Genomic DNA, 25,775 nt, shown 5'->3' with positions numbered 1-25,775 from the left:
CAGACAGTGCCGGCTGGCGACCTCCAGGGGGAGGGCCTTCTCGGTGGGAGCTCCCACCCTCTGGAACGAACTACCCCCAGAGATCCGGGTGATCCCGGATCTCCCCTCCTTCCGCCGCGCCCTAAAGACATGGCTCTTCCAACAAGCGGGATTGGCCTAGGGGAATTTTTAGTGGGGTTTTAAGAGTAATTTTAATTGATATAGGCCACAGTAAATATTTCTTTTTAATTAGGTTTTAAACTGGGTATTTTTATTGTTGTATCTGTTTTATAAGGCTGTCAGCCGCCCTGAGTCCGTAAGGAGAAGGGCGGGATAAAAATTAAATTAAATAAATAAATAAATAAAATCATGAAGAAAGAATAGCCCCTTTTGCTTCCTGAGTCTTCCCCATAACTGATTCTTCCTTCTTGAATAGTAGATGGGATGTATTCATTATAGTGAGATGTAATATGGTTTGCTGTGGCTTAGTATGAATGTGAAGGAGGGAGGTGTCTGCAAAATTTTGTAATGCATAAGTCTGGTGACTGATTCTTCAAGGTGCTTCCTAGCACGTAATGTATTTTAACTAGTAGAAATGGGAGAATGGAAGGATCAATCACAACTGTGAACATAAAAGATTAACTATACTCAAGACAAGTTATTGCTCAGTCCTGATACATGGAAAATCTAATTCATTACCACCCAGTTTGAGTACTCAAACCTATCCAATCCCCAAGTATGAGGAGAAACCACTTTTCCTAGAATTTATATCCTCTACATCCAGGGTCCCCAACCCACAGTCCGTGGACAAGTACCAATCTGCGGCATGCCAGCAACCGGTCTGCACAAACAAGGAAAGCCACATCTGCGAGATGCAGGCAGCACACAAAACCACGCCCCCTCCAGTCCATGGAAAAGCCTCTCCACGGAACCTGTCCTTGGTGCCCAAAAGGTTGGGGACCTCTGCTCTACATATGCTGTCAAAATTATACCTGAGCTGAGAAACTGGACACTACTCTTTTTAAGGCAAATATTAAAATTTACACATTTTAACTCAATAGACCTTTATATTATGTCAGTGAGTTGACATTTCTAGGCACAATTATGGTTTTTTAAAAAAGTGTTGCTACAAAAGCAAGTGAGAACTGTACTCTTCCATATCTTTTAGATAAAGCTATTTGTACAGCGATACAACAATCTTGAGTAACCTTATACAGTTAAACCTCCAGACATTTGCTTTCCATTTCATTCTAATTATTTCTCCTCATGCGGAAAATGAGACCAGAAATAGGATCCTTAAAGCAGACAAATGAAATGTCTGCCTTCAGAAAAAAGTCAAGTCTCTGGTCTGGTTTCACAAGTTGTAAGAATTCTGGATCCAGCCTATCTACTACCAATGCATGGTAAATGGAACAAGATGTATGTTGTTTTATTGTAGACAACAATCCAATTAAGGCACAACTGCTAGATATCTATGAATCCCCATGCTTCTCAGTGATACCAAAATGCCAGAATGGGACAACTCCCTGTAGCCGACTTGCCCTAGCCAACTTGCCACAGGACAATTCATCATGGGATAATTCAAGAGAGGGACAAGTTGAATTGCAGCTCACCCCAGCCTTTCTAACTTGAGAAGGTTCAAACCTAAAGTAAGACAAGGCCCGCTGCAATTCACTTGTCCCTCTCTTGAGTTACCCTGTGTTGAACTGTCCCGCGGTGAGTTGGCCAAATGAGTTTGTCCTAGACCTCCAAAATGTGTTGTTTATTTAGCCTAAGAAAAATATTGTGTTGTTTATTTAGCCTAAGAAAAATATTTTTTTCTAATACCAGATGGCCACCATCTGGGAATTAATGATACCAGTTTTTTCCCTCAGGGCAACGGAAGTAAACTCTATACACTTTGGACCTTAACAAATCTTGAGTGAAAACATAGCACACAGCTACAAAAGCCTTTTTGAAGTATAAGTAAAATGGGCCTGGGCATTTATGCAAAAAGCACTATTTTAAGACAAAAAAAAATCAAAATCAAAACTGCACAATACTTGAGTGTGTAGAAATCATAGTACCTGAAACAAATGTAGAATCATTTAATGAGAAAATCACATAACTGTTCTCTTAAAATAAGCTCACTTTATTAAAAAAAACCTCTTATTTCTAAATAATAAAGATTTTATACAAGAGAGTTAACCAAATCTTTAACCTCTACTGTATCTGATTGCAAAAGTGTTATCCCTCACTAGCAAAACTGAACATTTCTATACACTTTAAGCAAAGAAAATGTCTGCACAACTCCAAACTCCTTGTTTTTTTTAAAGCAGGTCATGTGATCAAGAAGGGTTTATTCTTTTGCAAATGCTGTCAGATTCTTGGTCCAGCTCATTGCAACCGAAGAGACACAGAAGTGGATCTCTACAGGTCAGCAATGGAACTCTCAAACAGACAACAGTTCTGAACCTCTTGGAACATGAGAACCATAAACAGATTATTGTGTAATAGTACATACAAGATAAACATCAAGAATTTTTCACTTCCTCACTTCTCTTCCTACAGCCCTAAAAATGTTTTACAATATTTAAAGTACATCAGACAGCTTTTTTCAACACATTATGCAAAGAAGACAAATTACGGGCTATGCTTAGGAAGTCAAGTACCAAAATATATTTTAAAATATGCATGCTTCTCCTTTACAAATTAAATATGAGACTGAACTCTCAGAATATTTTACACATTCCACCGACTGTAATGGCTAAGAAGGTTATATTAATATGATCTCTCAATTGTGGAAAAATGTTATCCCAATGCCTTAGCTAATTTCAGTGCCAGTCATTATACAGCAGTGAATAATTCTTCTAAAGGCGAGAACAATCAAGATGGTTATGTAATCAAACGAGGAACTAAAATTACCAATGCTTCTATAAACCAGGTGTCCATATTTGGGGGTGAAATTTGGCCCAGAAACACTGATGTTTTTAAATAATCCCAAACAATCAGCTCCTTAGGAAAAGTTTTATTTTGGTGGATCTGTGTTTATTCCATATTTCTCCTTCAGAAGCTTGAGCTGTTCTTCTTTCTTCTTAGTATCCATTTTTTGGAATGCCTATCACAGGACAAAGATAAACATTAAAAACAACATATTATTAATGCAAAAAACATTTAAGCCAATTTCACTTTGGGAATTTAATAATCTTGAGCAATTCAGGTTACTTACCATCAAAATGGTTTGTGATTTAACTACAAAATTCATACATCTTGAAAACAAACCAAATTGAGGGTAAGATATGATGCATTCTACAATAACATGCTGACCTTAAGTTACCTTGGCTCAAGCTGCCTCTCCCCCATTATGTCACTGTTGCTTTACAAGAGAGAGAGGCCTCATGAGTCCTCCTGTATGTCTATTTGTAGGTTTATGAAGTGCTTGTGATATATGGAAGAGACCACCCGTGCACTACAAAAAATTAAGCTATATGTGAGCGTAAACAAGCTAGTAGGTGTTTTCTTTAAGGCTTTTAATTTTTATAAACATATCTGGAGGGCTATATCCAAAACTGCAGGTAGACTAAACATGACTCTTAAGCTTTGGAGAACATTAAATAACAAGGAAAATCTACACTAAGAGTTAGTTTTACTCCTCTACACAAACAATCTTTGTTCTTTTAAGAATAACTTGTACATTATTCTTGCATCTAGATTGCTTTTAATATAATACAATCACATAAGAGTTTATACATATATATTTATCTTGGAGATTCATCACTAGTTAATTATGTCAGGAGTAAGCAGTATTAAAGCCCTAGACTGGGAAATTGAAATGGTATGGTCAACTATTAGTCATAAATAATAGAAAGGATACTGAAAAGCAAGAGCTATTCTGTATTCTTAGTCACTGAAAAGTAAATCCTGTACGCAAAGGATTTTGCTGTAGCCTAGCAACTATAGCAAATGAATGATCTAGTTGAAGGAGGAGAAAGTATTTGTTCCTTCTCTCTACTCATATAAAACTAAGATGAGTTTTTAGAGTAGAAACTCTAATTCTCTACTTGACATAGAAATCTCCAATTATCTGCTTCCCCACTTGGCAAATCAGCAACTTTTATGGTCATGTTTTTACAAAAATATCCTTAATATTTACCAAAATAAGATTGAGACTATTACACCATGCTACAAGCACTCTGCAGATTTTAGCAATGATGTATCAAAGCTGAAAGAAATATTACACCGAGAAGGCTAATGACTACATATATCAGCCTTCACTCCCAATGCTACTTCGAAGGGGGAAATCTCATCCAGGATTTATGTTTATGTTTATTTAGATTTGTATACCGCCCTATCTTCCTTACGGGACTCAGGGCGGTGAACAGGCGATAATAAAAATCACAATAAATATATATTCTAAAATCAAATTAAATAAATAAAGGCCTGCTCTAATATACCCCATATAAAAACCTATACTAAAACCTAATTAAGACTACGCCAGGTGACTGTGAGTTGTAGTCCCGCCTAAGCCACGAAAGCCGGTTGGGTGAGTTTAGGCCAATCACCAGGTGACTGTGAGTTCTAGTCCCGCCTAAGCCATGAAAGCCAGCTGGGTGACAATCCATAATTAAAAATAATCAAAATACAATAAGTCAAGAAAGCAATAATGCATATATATTGTAGAGTATGTGGACCTTTATATAGGAGGTTAATTTTTCATTTTTTAAGAGATGGTTTTCTTTTGGAAAACTATGTATGGAGCTATTTTTCTTTTATATTGCAGAATATACAAAAATGTACAAAACACCATCTCACTTCTCTAACCAGATCCTTCAATTTGCTACAGCTAAAGCCTCCCTGGTTTGAATATCTGAAAAGAAATTAAGTGTCCCCATAATATTCTCATCAAAAGGGGAAAAAAAAGACAGCAGAATTAAAGAATTGACATGCTTTAGGAATATACTTGCCCTGTTTGCATTGTAGTACAAAACAACAAGGTATCTGTTGCACACATTGAATCCTGACAAATGATCACAAGCATTTTTGGCATCAAAGATATCTTCATAGACTACATAGGCGGTTCCCCTCGTCTCAGGAGTATTTCCTCTGCAAGATAACATATTTAAATGTCAGCAAACCAGTATTCAAGTGATATTTGTCACAGTAAAATTTTTTCCTAAGACTTCAGCTATTTCTTAAAATCAGTTCACAACACTAGTTCCAACTTTATATGAATTTACCTGTGTAAATAGGCAGGCACTTGGCTTCATATAGCATCCTATCTGCAATCCTCAGATTCTCTCCCCCCCCCCCCACACTTCAAATGAACAGAGCTGACATTTTCAGAACTTTTATGGTGACCTAGATATATTAAGGGTTGAAATAGGTACCTTAATATTCTAGCATCCTTCTGACCTACTAAACCACTCCCTTAACATGAAAAAATTCCTAGATTGAAGCAGTATACAAATGGAATAAAATTGAAATTATCTACTCTGGTGGGATCACAATTCTATTAGCCATGTCTCTGCAGCCCTAGACAGGACACAAGCTAAAATTTAATTCTAAAGATGAGCAATTTGCTCATCTCTGACTTAAATTCATTTTATTACGCCTTCAACTGCACTACACAATAAATCACAGACACTTAATTTCCACCATATTTTGTCATGCTGTAATGTAATTTGTTTTGGCTTAGGGTGATTGAGATTAGTTACAGAGCTGGGAAAAGTGTTTAACATATCAAAAGAGATCTAAGTAAGTAAGCAAGGTTTAGGAGGTTTCTTGCACTAAGACACTATTATAGAAACCATTTTATTAAACTGATTTGTTTACCAACTAAAAAACTGTTTTGTATAACTGCATCAAGTCTAATTCGAAGTTCAGTTTATCAAATACACAACAGACTTACACTCTGATTTGTCGAATAGGTCCATATTTTCCAAAAATGTCATACATTTCTTCGGCTGTGATTTTATACGGTAAATTTCTGATATACAAAATTCGGTTGACTTCAGGTGGTAGACGGATCTAGATACAATAAACATAACTTTTAGGAACATAAACATACATATAAACATTTGCTTGTTTTCACTGTATTACTTTCAGAGTTCCCAGAATCCGTCTTTTAGAAGAAAGAAACAAGCAACTTTGATAAGCTATTACTGATTTAATAGCTTTGCTGTTCTATCCCTTCCTGTTTAATATACGCACAAAACATTTGATGAGATCTTCTACAGGCTTGGGGTTCAGTATTACAAATAGGTGATGATGCCCAATTATAGCTCTCAAACCCAAACATGAGATGATATAACCCAGATACTAAAAAGGAGAAGAGAAGATGTCAAATAGTGATACTATTGAGGTCCTCTACTAGTACCTGGAGACTATGTGCAGTACACAAACTGGGAGTTCTCTCAGAGTCACAACTGCTGTTTGAAGAATTGCACCCATTCCTCTGACAGTCACTCGTGCCCAAGTTACTTCATAGCAAAACTACTACAATGCTGTATATCTGAGGCTGCCCTTCAAAAGCTTCAACTGATCCAGGATGCAATGATGCCGGCAGTGATAGGCAAGCCTCAGTGGAACCCTGTGACACCTCTGTTTTATGAACTGCACTATTTACCACTGATATCAGGTGCTATTTATCATCTATAATACCCTGCAGGGCACAGGGCCAGATTATTTGAGGGACTGCCTATCTTCCACAGTTTTTGCCCAGCTAGTACAAGCCAGCTGAGTTGTCACACTCTGGGTCCCTTCAATTAAACAGTGCATCTATTGGTATCCAGGAAGTATGCTGTTCTATTGTGGTGCCTTCTCTTCACCCCCATCCCACCCCCCCATCCCATGAAAGTCTTATGACTGTTCTTGGAGACTTTGGGATATGATGATAGAGCCCTTTCTTGGATATGTTTACATCTATGATTTTTTTTATAGAGCAACCAGATCCTGCTCTCTTTTGTACTGTGTTTTTACTGTTTATTACATTATTGTGAGCTGTCAAAAGTCAGAGTTGGGCAGCATCTAAACCAGTGGTGGCGAACCTATGGCACGGGTGCCAGAGGTGGCACTCAGAGCCATCTCTGTGGGCACGTGTGCTGTCGCCCTAGTTCTAGGCCTTCAGCTGGATTTTATAAAACTTTTTCGCTTTAGGCCTGCGCCGCCGTGTACAAAAAAAAAAAAAAGATTCAATCAGTCAATTTCAACTTCTCGTGGGAAAAAAAAGATCTTGCAAAGTTGGAATTGATTGATTGAACTTTTTAGTCCCACCCAGTCTGCCATTACCACTGCAGCCACGCCCACCCAATGGGCCACACCCACCCAATGGGCCACACCCACCTGGCACTCGACGATGCATAAGTGGGTTTTGGGTTGCAGTTTGGGCACTCAGTCTCTAAAAGGTTCGCCATCACTGATCTAAACTGAATTAAATAAACTGTTGGAATAACTGGAGGGAGGCATTCTACTTTGTGATAGAGAATAGGGTGATGGTGTGGCAATGGAACTGCTCCAAGAGAGGTATCTTGCCTCGATACACATAATGTATTCCAATACAAGTTAATTCTTTATATTTTTCTACACTCAATAACTGATTCTAAGTGTCAATAACTGAACTACAACCGTGGCTGCCAACAAAGTATTACACTGAACTCAGTGTGCTTACAATTCAAGTATTAAATTTACCTGATTCCAGTTGATGGCAAGCTGTACAACCTAAGCTGAGGGGAGCCACAAGTTTCCCTATTCCCACCCTACCCCCAAAGCATGCCTAATTTTACCTTTCTATTCACTATGTCAGTGGTTGCTACCTAATTCAGCAACCCTGGGGGACCAGACCAGTTCTCATATTCCCCTATTTAACACTGGCCATAATGGCAGGAGTTATGGGTGCCAACACCCAATATAGGGCGCAGGCCAAATATTAGGGCCAGGGAGTCCAGTTACCAGGCCGTTCAGCCCACATACCCTTCAACAAGCTTTTCTGAAAGGGAAGCTCTCTAGAAGTGGTGAATGCTCCAACACTGGAAGTTTTTAAGAAGAGACTGGACAGCCATTTGTCCGAAATGGTATAGGGTTTCCTGCCTGAGCAGGGGGTTGGACTAGATGACCTCCAAGGTCCCTTCCAACTTTATTATTATAGAAGGCCAGGACTACAATTCCCACCACATATACGGCAGTTGTGGATGATGGGTATTTTAGCCCAGATGGGCGGGTACGAAATCAGAGAAGCTGACGGCTTCCCGATCACTTCCGCGCTTTTTCTTGTTTTCCCAAACGACAAAAGGCAAACAAATTTGCGCGTTAAAGGAAAAGGGGGGGGGGCACCGTTCAAAATGGCCACCCTGCCCGACTCACGTTCGCACGTTTCGCCGCTTGCATCGCCATGGCAACGGTACTCGGATAATTCGGCTTCACCCGCAGAAAAAAAAAAAGAAAACCTCCGTAGGCGCCGAAACCACCGAGCGCAGAGACAATACGCCGAAGCCGTTGCACTACGCTTCACCCGGAAGAAGAACAAACTTCCGACCGTCGTACTTTCTTCCTCCGCCCACCTCAAATGGCTACATAGGCGTCCACACTAGCTCGATTTCCGGTTCCGATTAAACATACGCTGGAGTGTCAGAATGGGGGGTTTCCTGCGACCAAAGGCAAAAACCGATGTAACTATATTCTTAATCTGGGATACGCGGAGAATTATTTTTTTTTCTAGATGACTTGGAAAGAATCATGCTTTTTCCCCGCCACCAGCATTAATTCCCCAAGTTGAAGCAGAATTGGGAGTGGATCCGTTCATTATTTACCTGGCTTTGTGATACGTAAAAAAGAAGTACTGTATATAATCCGTTGCTGCTCCGAAAGAAAAAAAGAGCCGTTTCTTCGCTTATCTGAACCAAATGTACTGGAGTACAATGAAACAAGCGGGAACAGTTTCAAAGAAAGGCTGCAAGGATAATCAGCAGATTAGAAATTAAATTCTACGAAGAAATGTATATGGACGCTATTCAAATAAACTGAAAAGTTGTCTCAGAGAAGAAAATCAAGACCTGTTCTCCAATTGTTCCAGAGAACAGGACCAAAAATAATGGGCTTATTTTGTGAAAAAGCAGATTCTGATATTGGGTGTAGCTTCTTAATTATGTATTCTTTTCTTGCTGGTATAATAATGACAGAGAAATGATAATATATGCATTATCAAAGAAAAGGGAAAACACTTTTTTTAAAAAAAATGAAAAATGCAACAAAAGAAAAAGGTATAATGTATCATTTTAACTAAATAATTACAATTCTGTATATAGTTATTTCTCTCTCTATGTATCTAGTTTATATAATTATATTTTATTAACCTACTGTATTTTGTATAAATGAGTCCCATATTTCATTTTATTTGCCCATGCAAAGTCTAGGTCTACAGGAAATCTGCTCATAGGTGACAAGTACAATTAGGAATTCAATATATTGAGTGAAAGGAGCCATACATTTATCTTTCCAATACTGCTATATCAGTTTTTTTTGCCATAGTAAGGGCATGGAGAATCCATTAGCTTTGTTCAGTTGTCAGTTTTCATGTACTAGATATGTAGTTCAAAAGAATAGTATCTGAAAATTTTGGCTTTTGTGCACAATTATATAATCCAATACTTTTCCCCAAAGCTTGGTAAGTATAAGACATTGCAAAACCAAGATTTTTAAAGAAACATAATTAGCACATTAAGTATGGTCTTTACTTGCTTTTAGCATAATTGTAATATAAGCCTGGTTAAATGCTGGTAATAAAAATCCCTTATCAAATATCTCTTCATATACTTGACAAATTCTTTGCCCCAAATGTTCTATAAACCTTTTATTCAATAGTGAATCTACTTACTCCTGGTATTTTACCAGATATTGGAAGAGGTTTCTTAACAGTAATAACAGTATGTGTGTGTATCATGTATGTACATTTATCATGTACGTGATAAGTTTCAAAGTTGGTCCATCCAAATCCTTGCTTTTGATAGCAGCATACAACAATAAGGAGGGAGAAAAAATTGCAATCACGTGATTTCTTTCCTGAAGTGGCAATAGTTAGGAGCTGAAGTCCTATAATTTAGCCATAAAATGGCAGCAACAGAATTGTCCCAAAGGTGTTTTTAAAAGGTAACTGGATCGTGGTTTTTTTCCTTGAAAACATTTTGCTTCTCATCCAAAAAGCTTCTTCAGTTCAGAACTGAAGGTTTGTTACAGCTTTTGTGTGTTGGATACCTCTTCATCTAAACCAGGGGCATCAAACTGCTGGCCCGTGGGCTGGATGCGTCATGCCGAAACCATGCTCACCCCAGCTCCGGCAATGGGGAAAAAGTTGTGATATGTCGCAACACGTCACGTGACGTGAGTTTGACACCCCTGATCTAAACTAATCATGCAGGGATGCCTAGTTTGGACTGCCATTCCCCAACATCTGAAAGAGCTACTGTAGATTTATTCTTCATTTATTTTTACTGATCTGCAAAATTCTTGGCTGAAGATGAGAATAAAATGTTTCATATTAATAATCTGCGTATGATCTGAAGAAATATATTTTTAGATCTTAACAGTCCATCATTTTTATGATCCAAAGAAATTGTGCATTATGGCTATAAAGCAGAGTGATACCAATTGTGCTGGACCGGATTGTAGCCAGCTAGAACTGTGTTAGAGTATTTAGCATTTACAGGGTTAATGTTGTATCATTGAGAGAACTGTATGTAAGAACATGTAGCATTTAAAGGGTTAAATGCTGTTTCCTTAAGAGATGGCTTCTGGGTAATGTAGAATACCAATACTTTAATTTTAAAAGGTTTCTTTTTTTGTCATGCATTGTAAAAAATGGTTGCCCAAAGATCTGCTTTCACTTAATCCAATTCCCAGAACACTCAACCCACTGTTACATTTCTTAGCAAAAAAATGGCAGCAAAGAACTATTAAGATAAATTGAAATAGAGACCTTTATTGCTATTCCTCCCCCTTCTTTCCCTAAAAGTGGCCATGGCCTATGAAAAATAATAGAGAGCAATCTGGATGTCACAGTGCTTTTCAAACCTGACAATCTTAAAAAGTATGGACTCCAAGAATGCCTCATGCTGCCTTGAGAACTTGGGGATTTGAAGTCCACACATTGCCAAGTTTGAGCAATATTGCTTTCGAGGTTTCCAAGTCTTGCAGGTTTGAGAAGTGCTGGTATAACATTTTGCTGAAAGCACCAGTATGGAGAGTCTCTGGTTTTGAGTCTCCATTATATTTTCAATGGATAACTTTGGGACAGTCAGTTTTGCTCAGGGCACCCCATCTCTTATCACAGAAAAAGAGGAAAACCCTCCACATGGGCCACCTTGAACCCATAGAGCAAAAGTAGGCTAAAAATTCAAAAATAGGCAAAATTCCTCACAGGTAAAAAAATGATTTTAAAAATGTTCAATTTTTTTAAATTTCAACTGGTATTTTTCCTGCTAACGTGAATGCCAATAAAGCCATGTATTAAGACAGACTGACTTGGCAAGTTCTGAGATCATATTTCAAAAAGATAAAGAGAGCAAAAGAGTGAGCTGCAGGCGCTAGTAGTGCTACCTGATATTAGAAAGTAGGCGTGTATTTCAAAGCTGAAGAGGAAAGATCTGCAGAAGTGTAGCAGTGGTACGCACACATTACACACACAGAGACACAATGCTTAAGTATTAAGTTTATACACAACACTTTAAGGTATTTTTTTACAAATGTTTTCAAATCATGCCTATGATTCTTTTTTTGCTTTCCTCTTTTTCTTCCGTTTTGCATCCAGGCCCACGCCAAAAATAGACAATCCCGATATATTTGAGACAGTAACAAGAGTTGAGTGTAGTTACATCGCCTCTGCAGAGCATCCGCGTCTACTCTCAGCTTCCCACGCAGGAAAGCAGCTGCTTGTGACTGGTTTGGAAGCAGCAGCGAACTTATTGTTTTTGAAACTTGACTCACAAGCCAAATCGCACCCGCCGCTCTACCATTAATAGCTCTATGGTTAGTAAGCAGAGACCAGAGGGAGGCTGTGGCTCCTAGCAGAAGCGAGATGCCGAGCGGGAAGGGGAAGCGGCCAACGGCTCGGGCAGAAAAACGCGGCGGTGGCAGCAGCCGCCAGTGGGTGGTGGTTCTTCCAGGTAACCGTGTCCCGGAGCCAGCCGATCCCGGAGTGTTAAAAGAAGCGGCTCCCTTCCGTGCACGGGAGGGCTAATTGCGGGCTGCATTCAAGCGATTGAGCTTATATTGCCTTGGGCAGCCGGTCTGTGTTTGTGTGAAGGCTGCCGGGTGTTGTGTTAGCCTTCCCCGTTTGCGATCTCTCCCTACCGTCCCACAACGATATTAGAGATAGCGAACCGTGCTATTCCTGCCCTCCCGAAGAGGTTGGATGATCCAAAATAAAATGAATCTGTCTTCAGAGTCGAATTCAACTTCTGCGACTTGATGGGCACGTGTGTATAGGACATTTTGGCTCAAATGCAGAGATTTGCTATTGCTCCCTCATAGTATGTTTTGTTTTGATGCTGTGGTCTCCCATCCAGGCCTGATATTGCAAGTGTTTCTCAAACTTGCTAACGTTTAAGATGTTTGGACTTCAAAGCCCAGTATTCCTCAGCTAGTGGGGAGTTCAATTGATGGGATTTTACCTACTATCCAATTGTTTGATGGGATTTTACCTACACTCTTATGACTAAGTGGTTCCTAAGTGTAAAGTAGCAGGTGATTGTTCCCCTCCCCTTGATTCATCTCTTCCATGCTTTTTAGATAAGCATAGATCAAAGAAGCTTGACTGCCCCACTTAGCACAATTTCCCCCCAAGTTTATGTTCTAGCCAAGGTGAACTAGGCACTGAATCCATCTGGTCTCATTGGGCTTTCAGCATCAGTCTAGAGCCTCTAGACCAAATTTGGCATTTTTAAGGCAAATGGACTTTAATTCCCAGAACATGCTGGGTTGCATATTTCTGAGAGTTGAAGTTCACATATCTTAAAGTTGCCAAGTTTGAAAAACACTGGTTTAGAAACAAAGAGAAAAACCTGGTGGCATGTTTGAAGACAGTCCAAATATTGCATTTCTTCTATTTTTAATCTGAAACGGTGGCACTGATGTCATCTAACTCAGGAATGAAATATCTGCAAACAACAAGTCTCAGAGATCACAAAAAACTCTGTGTTGGTGGGATCCAGACAAGGCCCGCTATCTTCTGAATCAGACAATGACATCAGGGTAAAGTGAAGTGGCTTGGCCATCTTATTTCCATGCCCATGAGCATTGATGACAAGCTTGGGGAAAGCAACATCTGGACTCTGCCTTCCAACCTTAAAAGATAGGGTTCAGCCAATAAAGTCTTTCAAGTTTGAAGAGGATAAAAGGAAGACTTGCTTGGTTCTTGGGAAAAGAATTTCTGTTCCTCAGAACTTACCGGACAACTCTCATAGTCATGATTTTTAAGGTGCTATTATAAAGTTTGTATGGGCATCTATCACATTCTAGCATTCTCCCTCTCTTTCAGAAACTGCAACTGATCTCCCAAAGAAGCCAGGTGCTGGGCCTTTATTTACAAGGCTGCCACATCCAAGTACAGGCAAGGCTCACATTGTAAAATATTACTTGCTTGATGCCATCTGATCGGTTTCTTTTTATTTTTATAGTAATAGTCTTGCCCTCTTCATGGTTACTATTATCCCTTTGTTAGCTGAAATTTTAAAAGCTGACATATTATGATATAGAAGGTAATTATACCAAATTATTGTTTGATTATTTACTAGTGGAATAGTATGGTTGATTTCCTCCTATTCCTATTTTGTCTTTTGTACATTTGCTAAATTTTCTTTTGCTTACCACTCATACATACTGAGATATTTTTCTGTAAAAATATTATTGTTTTCTCTTCAGTCAGATGAGCCTTGGAAAAATATTGCACAACAAAACCAGAATGTGATAGTGGTTTCTTTCTTAACAGGACAAGCTGCCCTTTATTTATTTGGTAGTGATGCATACCACATATTTGAAATGAAAGCTTTTCATGAAGAATACCGGTCATGGTTTATTGGTCAAGAAGTTCAATATGGTAAGTGGAAGGCTGAACAGGACATAGATCTGTCTCACCTAATGCTCCCTTAATGCTGGGGAATCTGGCTCTCTGGATGCATTGTCAATGATGAGAGATGCTGGGAGTTGTAGTTTAATGTAACATTCCTGGAATTCCATAGACTCTCCACTTTTGTTGCAAGTCCTTGAGTCGCAATCGCACTTCTTAAAAGCTATTCATATTATGATTGCTTATTTCTTCCTTCCCTCACAGAAGTAGAAATTGGGATGTTCCAACAAATTTGCATTTATTTCATTGAATCATCATGACTTGTATCAAGTGTTAGGATGATCTTTTCACAGTGGTTTGAAGGTGTCGCTATCCACTTCTGGATCTTTATGTCTGGCAGAGGAGGGGGAAAAAAGGTTTTTTGCTGTCACCTTTTCTCCCATGTCTTTATTACAGTTGGGTTTTGAGAAACCTTTGAGCTCAGAGAAGGGATTGCACCTTACATTTTTTAATGGTCCATTTTCCCCTGGCAGCACCTTGGAAAGAGATATTGGCTTTTTCTGACATCTCCTTTCTCTTGAGGCTAGACAGATAAGGTACAATTATGCTTTTTTTGTCACTCTACATTGGGCAAACTTAGACTAGGGTCTTTCTTAGGATGGTGGGGGGGAAATAAACCAAGTTATTCATCTATGGTTTCACTCAATTTTTTTTGAAGTCCAAGTGGAAAATTATTATGCCCAAATAGGCCAATTCTGCAGAAATGTTTAGCAGACCATACTTACCTGAATCACAACATCCAATCCATTTCTTCTCACTTTGATTCACATGAGATCTAGTTTTGCCTTGCAGGTAAAAATTTTAGAACCATAAGGGAAATACTAATACGGCAGTTATTTTAAGAAAAATGTAGATGTTTTAATGAAATTTTAGGAGGGTGTTATGGAGCACTTCAAATTTGATTTAAAAAAATAGCTTCAGAGCAGATTGAACAATGGTCATAAAACCTGCCTGCAACTCTTTAAACAGCTGCATCTTTTCCTGGTTTGCATAACACTCTTAGAAAGGTTTTAAAACTGTATTTGATGTAGCATATAGTCCCATTATTTTTATTCCCCTATATGCATATTGTCTTGTATGTCTGTGGGAAACAACAGATGTTTAGAATTTGAATATACAACATCTTTCCTCTTTGTAGTATATTCATCCTCTTAAAAACTTTATTTTAAAGTCTAAATTTAAATTGGCAAAGATAGATTGTAGGTGTTTGACTTTGCTGCTGAATCGTTTTAGTTTTTGTCCCTAACTTATGGAAGCTGTCCAGAATGTGTATTACAGTTCCTTTTAGAATGTTTATTTTTCCACCTTCAGATGGACGTCTGTTTTTTGCTACACCAATGGACCCCTTGTTTCTTGTGCTTTTCTACCTTATCAGAGCAGAGAAAGAGGTAGGCAACTAAAATGTTTCAGGAAAATGACATTACATTATATATCCCTTCCCCTCCCCCCCAAACAAATATCCATCATTTCTAAATGTTTCAAGAACTGAAATTCTGAAATTTCTGAAATTATAGTTAATGCTCTACTGCTTTCTTATTTATTGGAACATTTGGCTCGGCAATAAGATAGTCTTGTTTGGAAAAAGCATGTTTTAGTTGAGAAGTGTTTGAATCATTTTATTTTTTTTTAAAACTGATTGTTCCTCTGCCTCAACCTCAGCAGGGAAAGTTTCAGCCACTGGATCAGGTTTTAGTGGATGAAGAGTTTTCTTCCAGCATACACTTGCTACAGTGCACAAGTACTTCACAGTCAGTTCACCACATAGCTGAGCAAAAAGGTACAAAACAAGCAACAATTATTAATAATTATGTAGACCTGCAAACTTTAGCCACTACTTATGTTAGGCCACTTGACATAGCCAGCTGTGTTGGGGGGGGGTGTCTCACAAACCATCCTCACACGAGCACAGAAATGAGATAGAATAAATCTGGTGTCCTGTATGAATGCAAAGAGACCTTGTCCAAGATAAACTGCTGAGGTTGCCTATTTAGGGTTTAATCCAGACATTTGTCCCTTGAAGTGCTACTAGAGATAGTCCTCTTGGTCAGGCAGAGCCAATTCTCTCCTAATTCCCCTAATTTTAACTCATAACTCCCATCCCCTATGCTGTTGAGGAGGGGAGGAGGCCTTTAAGGATTACAGGTAGTCCTTGTTTAGCAACCACAATTGAGATCAGCAACTCAGTCATTATGCAAAGTAGTCACTAAGTAAAACTGACTGATCTTCCTTCAGCTTTTCTTTGCTTTACAAAAGGGATGTCAAACTGGTGCCGGCAGGCCACGCCCACCCCAGCTCCGCAAAGGCAAAAACGTTGCGATATATCACATGATGCGATCGAGTTTGACATCCTTGCTTTACAACCTTTGAAGGTTGTGAATGCAAGGATTGGTTGCAAAGTTACTATTTCATCACTGCCATAACTGCGAACCATCGCTAAATGCAGACTATCTATATAGGAATTAGGGGGGGTGTCATTCTCTCCCTCCCCCTCCCCAGTAGCACAGCTATTCTGAGGACATTGGGAATTGTAATGAAAGGCACTATTCACAATTGAAAAGAAAGGTATTTTAGATAATACTCAGATAAATTAACTAGACTGTGGTTTAGATTTAGTATTAGTTAATTGTGTGTGCGTGCACATTCAAAGTATATATTCATCACCTCCAAAATATTTGATAATGTTGACAACTTCTCCAAATACTGAAATAAATTTGCATTTTGTCTCAGTTCCATTAATGCACAGAGTAAATATAGTTTGGTTGTCTCTTTTTCTCTTTATTCTCAGAAATAGATGGTAAGAAATATTTTAGATACAGTGAAAAGAAAACACTGACATGGTTAAATAAAAAGGTATATTTTTCTCTATTATCCATTTTAATATCAAGTATAGCATTTCTTTCTTCAATGACAGATCTATTGCATAATACATTGTTTTGAACTATAAAGCATTCACTTTTTATCTGTAATATAGTATGATCAATTTAGTAATAGTCTGAAAAGGAGCAGACATGGGTCCTGTAACACAACTGTTATTTTAAAAAAAAATATTTTTTTTTTATAGTTTCAAGAAAGCAATTGCAGTAAAATGGCTGTTACTAGCATAATTCTGCTAGCTTTATTCTTCCTGCCATGGTATGATTACTGTGGAAGAAATTTTGTTACATTGCGGGGGGGATGGTTTAGATATTGCAACTTAACAGTGTGCATTAATCACTTACTAAAATGTGTTTATTTAATTGAGTTCTACAGCTGCCTATCTTATAGCAATGATTCTAATAGTGATACATAGTATGAATATAATTCTTCGTAGTCTTCTGCTGAACAACTTAAAATAGGAATATCTTACTCTGTTTTTAAAAAATCTCATTGCCTGAACAGATAGCATTTCGATAATGCTGAGTGTCTGTGCTTCCTATCCCTATGACAAAGAGGCACTGTTTTCTATGAAATATATGTAATAGATTTCAGTATGTGGCTTCAAACTTTGATTATGATGGTACTATTTTATGGCTTTTGCTAGGTTAACCAACTGGTGAAAGTATTAAAAGAAAATAGCATACCTGTGAGTGGAAAAGTACAGGCTGCTACATTTATCAGCAATAATCAGGCCAATAGTGGCACTGAAGGTAAGATAACTACATTTGTTGAAGAAAGGTATTTAAAGTAAAATATACCAGTTTGCCTTCATGGATTTTGATTTATGAAACTTACTCTGAGGTTTTACTTTCCTTTTTAAACATTGCCAGAAAGGGACCCTGGCAAAATCATTTGTGTCTGGGATGAGTAAGAGAAGAAAAAAATGAATACAATTGGCACATGAGGCTGTTAAATAAGATCGATGAATAACATGCAATATCTATTTCATTTCTTTTTCAGAGGATTATATTTGTTATGCTCATGGCTTAATATCAGAGTATATTCCCGAAGAGCTAAGTGCAACATTGGCTAATTTTTTAAGGTGAGAATTTAATTTTTTTAAAAACTAACTGCTTCAAACAAGAATTTTCCTGTCATGCTTCCATCACTAATTCTGGTTTGAAAAATGGACTTAAGTAGGGTAGTGGAGCCTTCCCTATTTCCCTGCCTTTCTTCCATACAGCTGCTTTTCTTGTCCCTTTTTCCAAGTTGGGAGTATACTGTTCAGTGAAACAAACTGGACTCCATAGAATGGTGGGGATATTCCTCAAAGCAGCAGAGACCTTTCTGTGACTAGATCTTGCTTTGCATCAGGTTTGTTTGTCTGATTTCTGAGGATCCCTGTCAGGCCCAAAACCCAGGAAAGGCACAAGGCGATTCTTCCAAGCAGAATTCTTTGTTGTTCTACACCTGTAGACAGAATCTTGCCAAACTGAAGCACTCTACTCTCTACATCAGGGGTGTCAAACTGCCGGCCCATGGGCCGGTTGCATCATGCGGAGGCCGCGCCCACCCTAGCTCTGACAATGCGAAAAAAGTCACGACACTTCACATCACGCGGCGAGTTTGACACCCGTGCTCTACATCAAGCATATTCTCCAAGAACCATTAGGAAGGAGCCTCTTTCACTCTCTTTCTCTCATACAATGTATCTGGACTGAGCTGCCTCTTATTCCTCTGGAATACACCCTTTCTCTTCTGGAAATTCTACATTCCATCCCAGTTCCAGAGGGAAGTTGTTTAGGAAAGAAGAGGCATCCCAGTTTTGTGTTTGTGTGTCTGTGTCTAACTCCATGTTTTGTTTTCTTTGCTATCTTTTAATCTTTGAGAGAAGGTTCACATGCTTGAAGGGTTCAGCACAGGACTGATGCAGTAAACCACCAGCGAAGACAAAATGGTTCTCAAATAGTGCTCTTAATATTTGTTTTCATTAAGATGAGTTAGTAAGTGTATAAAAACACATTTGCCCAGTTAGGTAGCTGACCATGGCTGATCTTGAAAAAGCTTAGTTCAGTCAAATCTAGTTAAAACTTCAGTGGAAAGTGGTCAGAAAATATCAGGGCTGGAATAGTGGGGAAAAAACGTCTTGGAAGTAGGCAATAGCAAATCACTTCTGTATTTCTGTACTGTTAAAAAAACATTAGGACATGTCCATAAAGTCACCAGGAGTTGAACTTGACTCAAAGGAAGCTTCATAGTCTCTAACGTTTTGTTTGTTAATGAATGCATTATAATACTGTAAATTAATTTCTGTGGAAAACTCACAACAGGCTTCATAATGACATAATTAGGTGAAGTAAATAGGCTGATGGAATCAGATAGCTCTAGAGTTTAACTTGACCTTTCTGGCTTCCAGACTCCCACAAGGTACAGATCTTCCCACAGAGCCAGCATCAAAGGTAAGGACTTCTTAAGAAAGTCTGCTTCTCAAAATGTACAACTCTGAGCCATTCAGTAGTGCTTGATTTCCAAATCCCATAAGCTCCATTTCTGTGGCCATTGGTCAGAAACTGTGGGAATCATAATCCAGCATATTTGAGAAAACCCTATAGTTTCTCCACACTTGGTTTAGATGTTGCTCACTGATTTTACAACTGGACTGAAAAAAAAATCCTTCCTATAAAAGAACTGCCTTGAATTCATTACTGAAGATAATTCTTGAAATATTTATTACCTTTGTTATAAAGAGAGTTTGCTTTTTCAAGCATATAAGTGACATCAATTTAGTTATTTAGCTGGCTCAGGAATTCTGGGAGTTGAAGTCCACGAGTCATAAAAGAGCCAAGGTTGACTACTCCTGCTTTAAACCGTGGGTGCAGTCTTACCCTGACATCTCACATGAGCTCATTATGGAAATGCTAAAGCTTCAGGAGAATTAAGCAAGAATAAAACATGAATCCTTTAAAAAAACTTTTTCTTGGGAAGGAGTAATTATTTAATTGGGAGAATTGTATCTCACAGGACTGAAGCTGATTCCTAAACTAATAGGAGTGTTCAAAAACTGAAAAATGTGTTGTTTTGAACTCAAGCCAAAATTGCATTCAGAAATTCAGCCCATCTATTTAAGTTTGGCTGAGGATTAGAAGAAACAAAAATCTGAAATAATTTAAATATTCTGTGATTGTGTGTAAACAAAATTGTATTGGATAGTTTGGCTATTGAAAACGGGATTCAGAATGTGCAAAAATCCAGACAACCACCAGATAGCATTAAAGAGACAGTTTCCAATTACAGCAGCTAAAATGTAATGGAACACCTGGAACAATGGTGTTTCTATCCATATGTGGAACAGAAGATCTGAAACATAGAATTCATGAACAAAGCAACTGAAAACCATGAAATTATTCATGGACAAACTGTTTTGCATGTTCTTCTGGCTACACTGATAAGTATTTTCAAGTGACAAAGTGGTACGCAGTCCCAAATTCCAATTGTGTCATTTCATGACTGTCTCATTTTGGGAGCTTTGACAACTGTGAGAAGCGTAGCAGCACTTTCAAAATTCACATCTCAGCTTTAGATTTACTAATTAATCAGCAAAGATTAGATCATACAGTGATACTTCATATTTCTCTACGGTGTATGTCTACGTTTATTCCATAAAGTCTGGACACTTTTGACTGTAAAGTTCACAAGCCCAACATGTGATTTATGGCACAAATCACTCTTTAACATTACAGAAAAGGAAACTGTCAGATGGTCCTGTGGAAGCTGAGGAAGATTATACTAAATTCAATACTGGTGATCTGAAAAACAAAAAGGTATGCATTTTTGTGTTTTCCTGCCTCATATTTTGTCTATAGTAAGATGGCCTATTAAAGGGGGGGAGGGGAGACAGCAGCTATTTAAGCAAGTGTGATCTATAAGATATCAATAGAATCCTGTATTTCAGAGTAGTTTTTTCTTAATTGTCAAAACAGCTAGATAAAATGTTAAGTAGAGCGAGGAGAGAAGGGAGAGAGAATTAAAAGTACTACTCTTTTTAAAGAGCTATTTTTAAAAAGATTTAAAAGCATTGGTTTCTAGAGATTTAGATTACTTTTCTACAGAATTCACAAAGCCATGATGTTTGCTTGATTTTGGCTCAGTGAGGTGTTTGATCACTGCCAGAGGGTAAATGTTGCCTTAGTATGATGTGCACAGTACTTTGCAATATTGGCATTAATATATTTGGTGTTTTTCCTAATTGGGCCAGGTTTTAGCTCTGCAAGCATCTTAAAAGGGTTATTTTTGGAAAATGCAGCTGAGTACAATGTTTCCCACAGAGATCAGTGGGGCTTGGAATATTCTTGTGATACCGATTTAGTATAAAACCAGGCTGTCACATAAAAGTACCAGTAGAGGACATGAAAAGTAGCGCAGAAACTGAAAACACTGGTTAGATTGCCCACTTAATCTGGTCAACTACTAAGCCAGTGAACTGGCTTATGATTAGGGGACTGGAGGCTAAAACATATAAGGAACGGTTGCTGGAATTGGGTATGTCTAGTTTAATGAAGAGAAGGATGAGGGGTGACATGATAGCAGTGTTCCAATATCTCGGGGGCTGCCACAAAGAAGAGGGAGTCAAGCTATTCTCCAAAGCACCTGAGGGCAGGACAAGAAGCAACAGAGGGAGAGAAGCAACCTAGAACTAAGGAGAAACTTCCTGACAGTTAGAACAATTAACCAGTGGAACAACCTGCCTCCAGAAGCGGTGAATGCTCCAACACTGGAAGTTTTTAAGAAGAGACTGGACAGCATTTGTTTGTAATAGTATAGGGTTTCCTACCTGAGCAGGGGGTTGCATTAGATGACCTCCAAGGTCCCTTCCAACTTCATTATTATTATTGTTAACTAAAGGTTGTAAAGAAGTGATTGACTCCTCACAAGGCAGATTTCCTATGCATGTGGCTGCTTTGATATGCACAATGGAGTTAGTGGAGTTAATTGGTGTTAGTAGCGTCTCATACATGTTGTCTGCTTTGGGTGAAATATCAGTGCAAATCTGTTTTTAAAAATTGTGTGGATTAGAACAGTATTTGGTTGGGAGGAATGAAAATAGTTTCATTCTTAGAGAAATACAATATGAACTTTGGCTAAGCATTGGCCAAAGATTTGGCTAACTAAAATCAGTGGAGACCATGGAGATTTCTTCTTGCTACCTTGCTCAGGTCTCATAGCCATCCAAGTCTATCTTTACTATTGTCTTGGTGAGGTTTTCCTCTGATAAGAATTTTAATTCAGTTTAGTCACCATAAGAGCTGAATAACAGTTTATAAATCAAGCAGAAACTCTTGTCTGGTTTTTATGTCGGTCTTCGTTTCATGATTATCAAAGTCATATCAACAATGTTAAAGATTTATGTACTGATCTGTTCAGGAGGTCACATGGTTTAGGAAGAACATGCTTGTACTTTTTTTCACAATGTAATCTGGAAAAGGGTGTTTTTACATGAATTTGTTTCTCAGATCATTTACTGATTTTTTTTTTATCTTAGTTGATTCTTTGGGATTGGCATGTTGTTTATAATGACTCTCTGAATAAAATGTGTGAGGGATTGTGTGCAGTTACCATTTATGAGTCCTGTTACGTGAAAAAAATTGAGTCTTAAACTTTGTGCTGACGTTTTACTTTGTTCTTACTTCCAGGCAAACAGTAAAATGTCAGCTTCACAAAAAGCTTTAGCGAAAGTTGACAAGAGTGGCATGAAAACAATGTCTTCTTTCTTCAGACCAAAAACTACAACACCAAAATGAACGGAGGAGGGTGCTGTTTGGTGTAGTAATTATCTTGGAAATGTTTTATGAAACTAGATCCTCCTTATAGCTTGCTTTCTTCTCCTATTTCCCCCTATTGTCAGAAGTAGAAATCTATGATACTGGTGTGAATATAATCAAAGTTAATTTTTTTATTTGTTTTAGGAAAATTAGGCTCAATTACCTGCTACAGATAGCAATCTGTCTTCATATCATTATTACTGAAAATTCACAGTACAATGCAAAGCAATGCATTCGTTTTTGAATAAATTATACGCACTTCTTGTTTTTTAAATTGTTGGTGATTTTTGGCTGAGGGAAATCTTACGTGTACATGTACGTCTTCTTTAATTTAAAAACTGGCTGAGTATTATTGTTGGCTGTTGATTTTTATTTTTCCATATTGGTGATCAGGGTGATCTGGGTCTTTGCTTATATATATCTTGAATGATGAATGATTTGGGGTATTTTTTCCAAACTGGGAAAGTTTTAAAGATAGTGCTTTAAGGAGAAGCTGAATTATTAATATTAAGCTTATCAGTACAGGCAGTCCTTGACTTATGACCAGTTGATAAAGGACCATTCAAAGTTACAATGGACTAAAAAAAAAATATTAACAACCCATCCTTGAAATGATGACCGCTGCATCACCCCTGTGGTTATGTGATCACATTTTGGGTGTTGGCAGCCAACTTGCATTTATGACTGGTTACAGTGTCCCAAAGTCATGTGATCAAATTTTGTGATGTTTTTTGACATTGTCCAACAAAAACGCCCATTGGTTAAACTGGATTCGGACTTTCGACCACGTGCTTCGCTTAATGACCACATTACTAGCTTAACAATGATGGTCAAAAGCAGTTGTAAAATCAAGTCTTTGTGGAGTTGGAGGGAGGGCATTCCCTTGTACTTTTTGGAATGAACCCCAAAGCGTAGTGTTGCCTTATTCAAACTAGGTTTTTTTTCCCCCACTGGGGAAGAGGGTTCCATGTTTTCATCCGGCAGGTAGGGATTGCTGTTGGGGGGACAGTATCTGACATATCAATTTCCAGAATGGAATTTCATCTTTATCTTTTTTGCTTCCTTTTAAATTTTATAAACAGTTCTATTTTTTTCATATTTTATTTATACACTACCAGAGTCTCTCTATGAGGGAGATGGGCGGTTTCAAAATTTGATGCATAAATAAACAATCAATAAAATGCAATTCCCTACCGTGGACATCAAAGGATAAATGATAAGCAGCACATAGATTTCCTCTCAGGAAATGTGAGGTGAAGTTAACTACTGTGATATCAAGTCATCCTTACAATCCCTAGTCCGGGAATAGAATTAGCCAAGGCTCAAGGCAAATTATGAGTCACTTACAGAAAGAGCCAAGAATGGTTTGTTTCATTTCTGTTTAATGACAAACAAGATATCTGTGGTGTGAATAAATGGCTTTAGACCAAAGAACGGGGGCTCTGTCCTGAAGGAGGGAGTTTCCAAAATCTTCCTACAAATATTTTCAAAATTTCCATTCTATCCCCAGAACTGGAAATTCAGTTTGCAATTTCTGAGGAGCGCCAAAGAGAACGACTTTTCTGTTCTCTGAAGTAGGTAAACAGTAAGACCAGATTTCCTTCCTCATCGTATTAATTACAATAGAGTATATAACTTCCCTCTCCCAACCACCACCACCATTGTTAAGTCCTCCCAGCAACAGAATAAGGTAATATTAGCAGACTCTTTGTATTGAGAGAAGCAGAAAGAGTGGTTTCTCCCATCTTCGCAGCTGCATGTATGCTCAAAGGTAAGAAAAATGAAGCGTCACATTATATAAACCACTTTTTAAAATATGTATTATCATAAAAAGTAAAAAAGAAAAACAAACAAAACAAAACATACATTCAACACTAGCAACAACAAAAAAGAAAAAAAATAGTGTACAAAAAAGGAGGACAAATTGATCAAATACAGTAAATTTAACATTTAATATGTAGGATCCACCCTGGCTGCTCAACCCCCCTCCCCCCAAAAAAACCCCAGTAAGTCTCCCCTTTTACAACTATATCCAGTGTGTTTTCACTTATTTGCAAGACCACCACATACAATAAAATGAACTGGATTTTGACTATATTTCCAGCACTTATTAGAAATCCCTTTATACATTTTTGCTAGTCTATCGGGGGTCCAGTACCAATTATATAAATCACTTTTTAAGTCTGAGTAAGGTGAGAAAATTACCAGAACTCGCAGAAAGTCCACAGTGTAATGGCAGAACTTTTCTAAAAGAGAATGCAAAGTGCTGAAGGAGTGTGGTTGTCGCCAAGATGTTTTGAAAGCAATGATTCTTTTTCCTCTTGTGATTGTTCTCCATGACAACTTTCAGCTTCTAATAGGTTATCGGAGGGGCAGAGGGAGAACAAAGGTGTGAGAAAAACAATTTGGAATATTCTCATTAAAGTTTGAGCTGTGGCCAGAACCAGTTTGTTAGCCATTCTATGGATCGCCCCCTGCTAATCCCTTGTCAGTTTTCATAGGTGAGAATTGCTATTTTCATAAACAATAATAGTAAAGTTCATGTAACTGCTTGACCAAGTTCAGTTCTTTCCTCTCAAACCTGCAAGTGTGTGTATCTAAACAAAAAAAGCAACTTACAAAACTCAAATATGTAAACAACCCAACGGTTATATCCATGTTATACTTTATGCCAATAGAAAAGAATGGTTCTCTCTGTTCCTTAATAATTGATTGTAGAATATAGGATCGTAAGAAGTAGGGAGTCCCCTGAAATTGGCGTGCTTTGTAACATAGAAATTCTTAGAAATAATTTTCAATTTTCTCATTATAACCATGATTTAAGTGCTGCTGGACGGCTTGTTTCTACTTTTCCACCAATATTTTGACAGTCCCCAATGAGGTGAGTTAGACTAAGAGAGGGGAGGTTCATTTAGATGCAGTAAATCCCCAGGTTCTAAATTTCCTCATTCCTAGATTAATGCTGCTACAGGTATAACGCTGGAAAAGACCACATGTTCTTTGTGATTCCTTCTCCAAACTATGGAACT

The 25,775-nt window shown here is 38.0% G+C and overlaps 2 protein-coding genes across 2 annotated transcripts; one reads left to right on the top strand and one right to left on the bottom strand.

The window, feature by feature from the left end:
- Positions 1 to 2,053: 2,053 nt before the first annotated feature.
- On the bottom strand, positions 2,054 to 8,498 carry SF3B6 (splicing factor 3b subunit 6). Its single transcript, XM_015822553.1, has 4 exons — positions 8,317 to 8,498; positions 5,867 to 5,985; positions 4,923 to 5,061; positions 2,054 to 3,076 (listed from the first exon to the last, which is right to left on the bottom strand). The coding sequence occupies exons 1-4, from the start codon at positions 8,344 to 8,346 to the stop codon at positions 2,987 to 2,989; spliced, it is 378 nt and encodes a 125-aa protein (XP_015678039.1). The 5' UTR covers positions 8,347 to 8,498; the 3' UTR covers positions 2,054 to 2,986.
- A 3,481-nt stretch (positions 8,499 to 11,979) lies between these two features.
- Positions 11,980 to 23,020, top strand: RNASEH2B (ribonuclease H2 subunit B). Its single transcript, XM_015822552.1, has 11 exons — positions 11,980 to 12,110; positions 13,484 to 13,555; positions 13,934 to 14,041; positions 15,383 to 15,459; positions 15,731 to 15,848; positions 16,857 to 16,921; positions 17,592 to 17,697; positions 17,948 to 18,029; positions 19,344 to 19,386; positions 20,668 to 20,748; positions 22,618 to 23,020. The coding sequence occupies exons 1-11, from the start codon at positions 12,023 to 12,025 to the stop codon at positions 22,723 to 22,725; spliced, it is 948 nt and encodes a 315-aa protein (XP_015678038.1). The 5' UTR covers positions 11,980 to 12,022; the 3' UTR covers positions 22,726 to 23,020.
- Positions 23,021 to 25,775: the final 2,755 nt, after the last annotated feature.

Source organism: Protobothrops mucrosquamatus, unplaced genomic scaffold (genome assembly GCF_001527695.2).
Source record: "Protobothrops mucrosquamatus isolate PMUCROS unplaced genomic scaffold, P.Mucros_1.0 scaffold1605, whole genome shotgun sequence".
In the NCBI taxonomy this organism is placed as follows: domain Eukaryota; kingdom Metazoa; phylum Chordata; class Lepidosauria; order Squamata; family Viperidae; genus Protobothrops; species Protobothrops mucrosquamatus.
The sequence above is the reverse complement of the archived record's forward strand: the minus strand, read 5'-3'. Positions and strand labels throughout refer to the sequence as shown.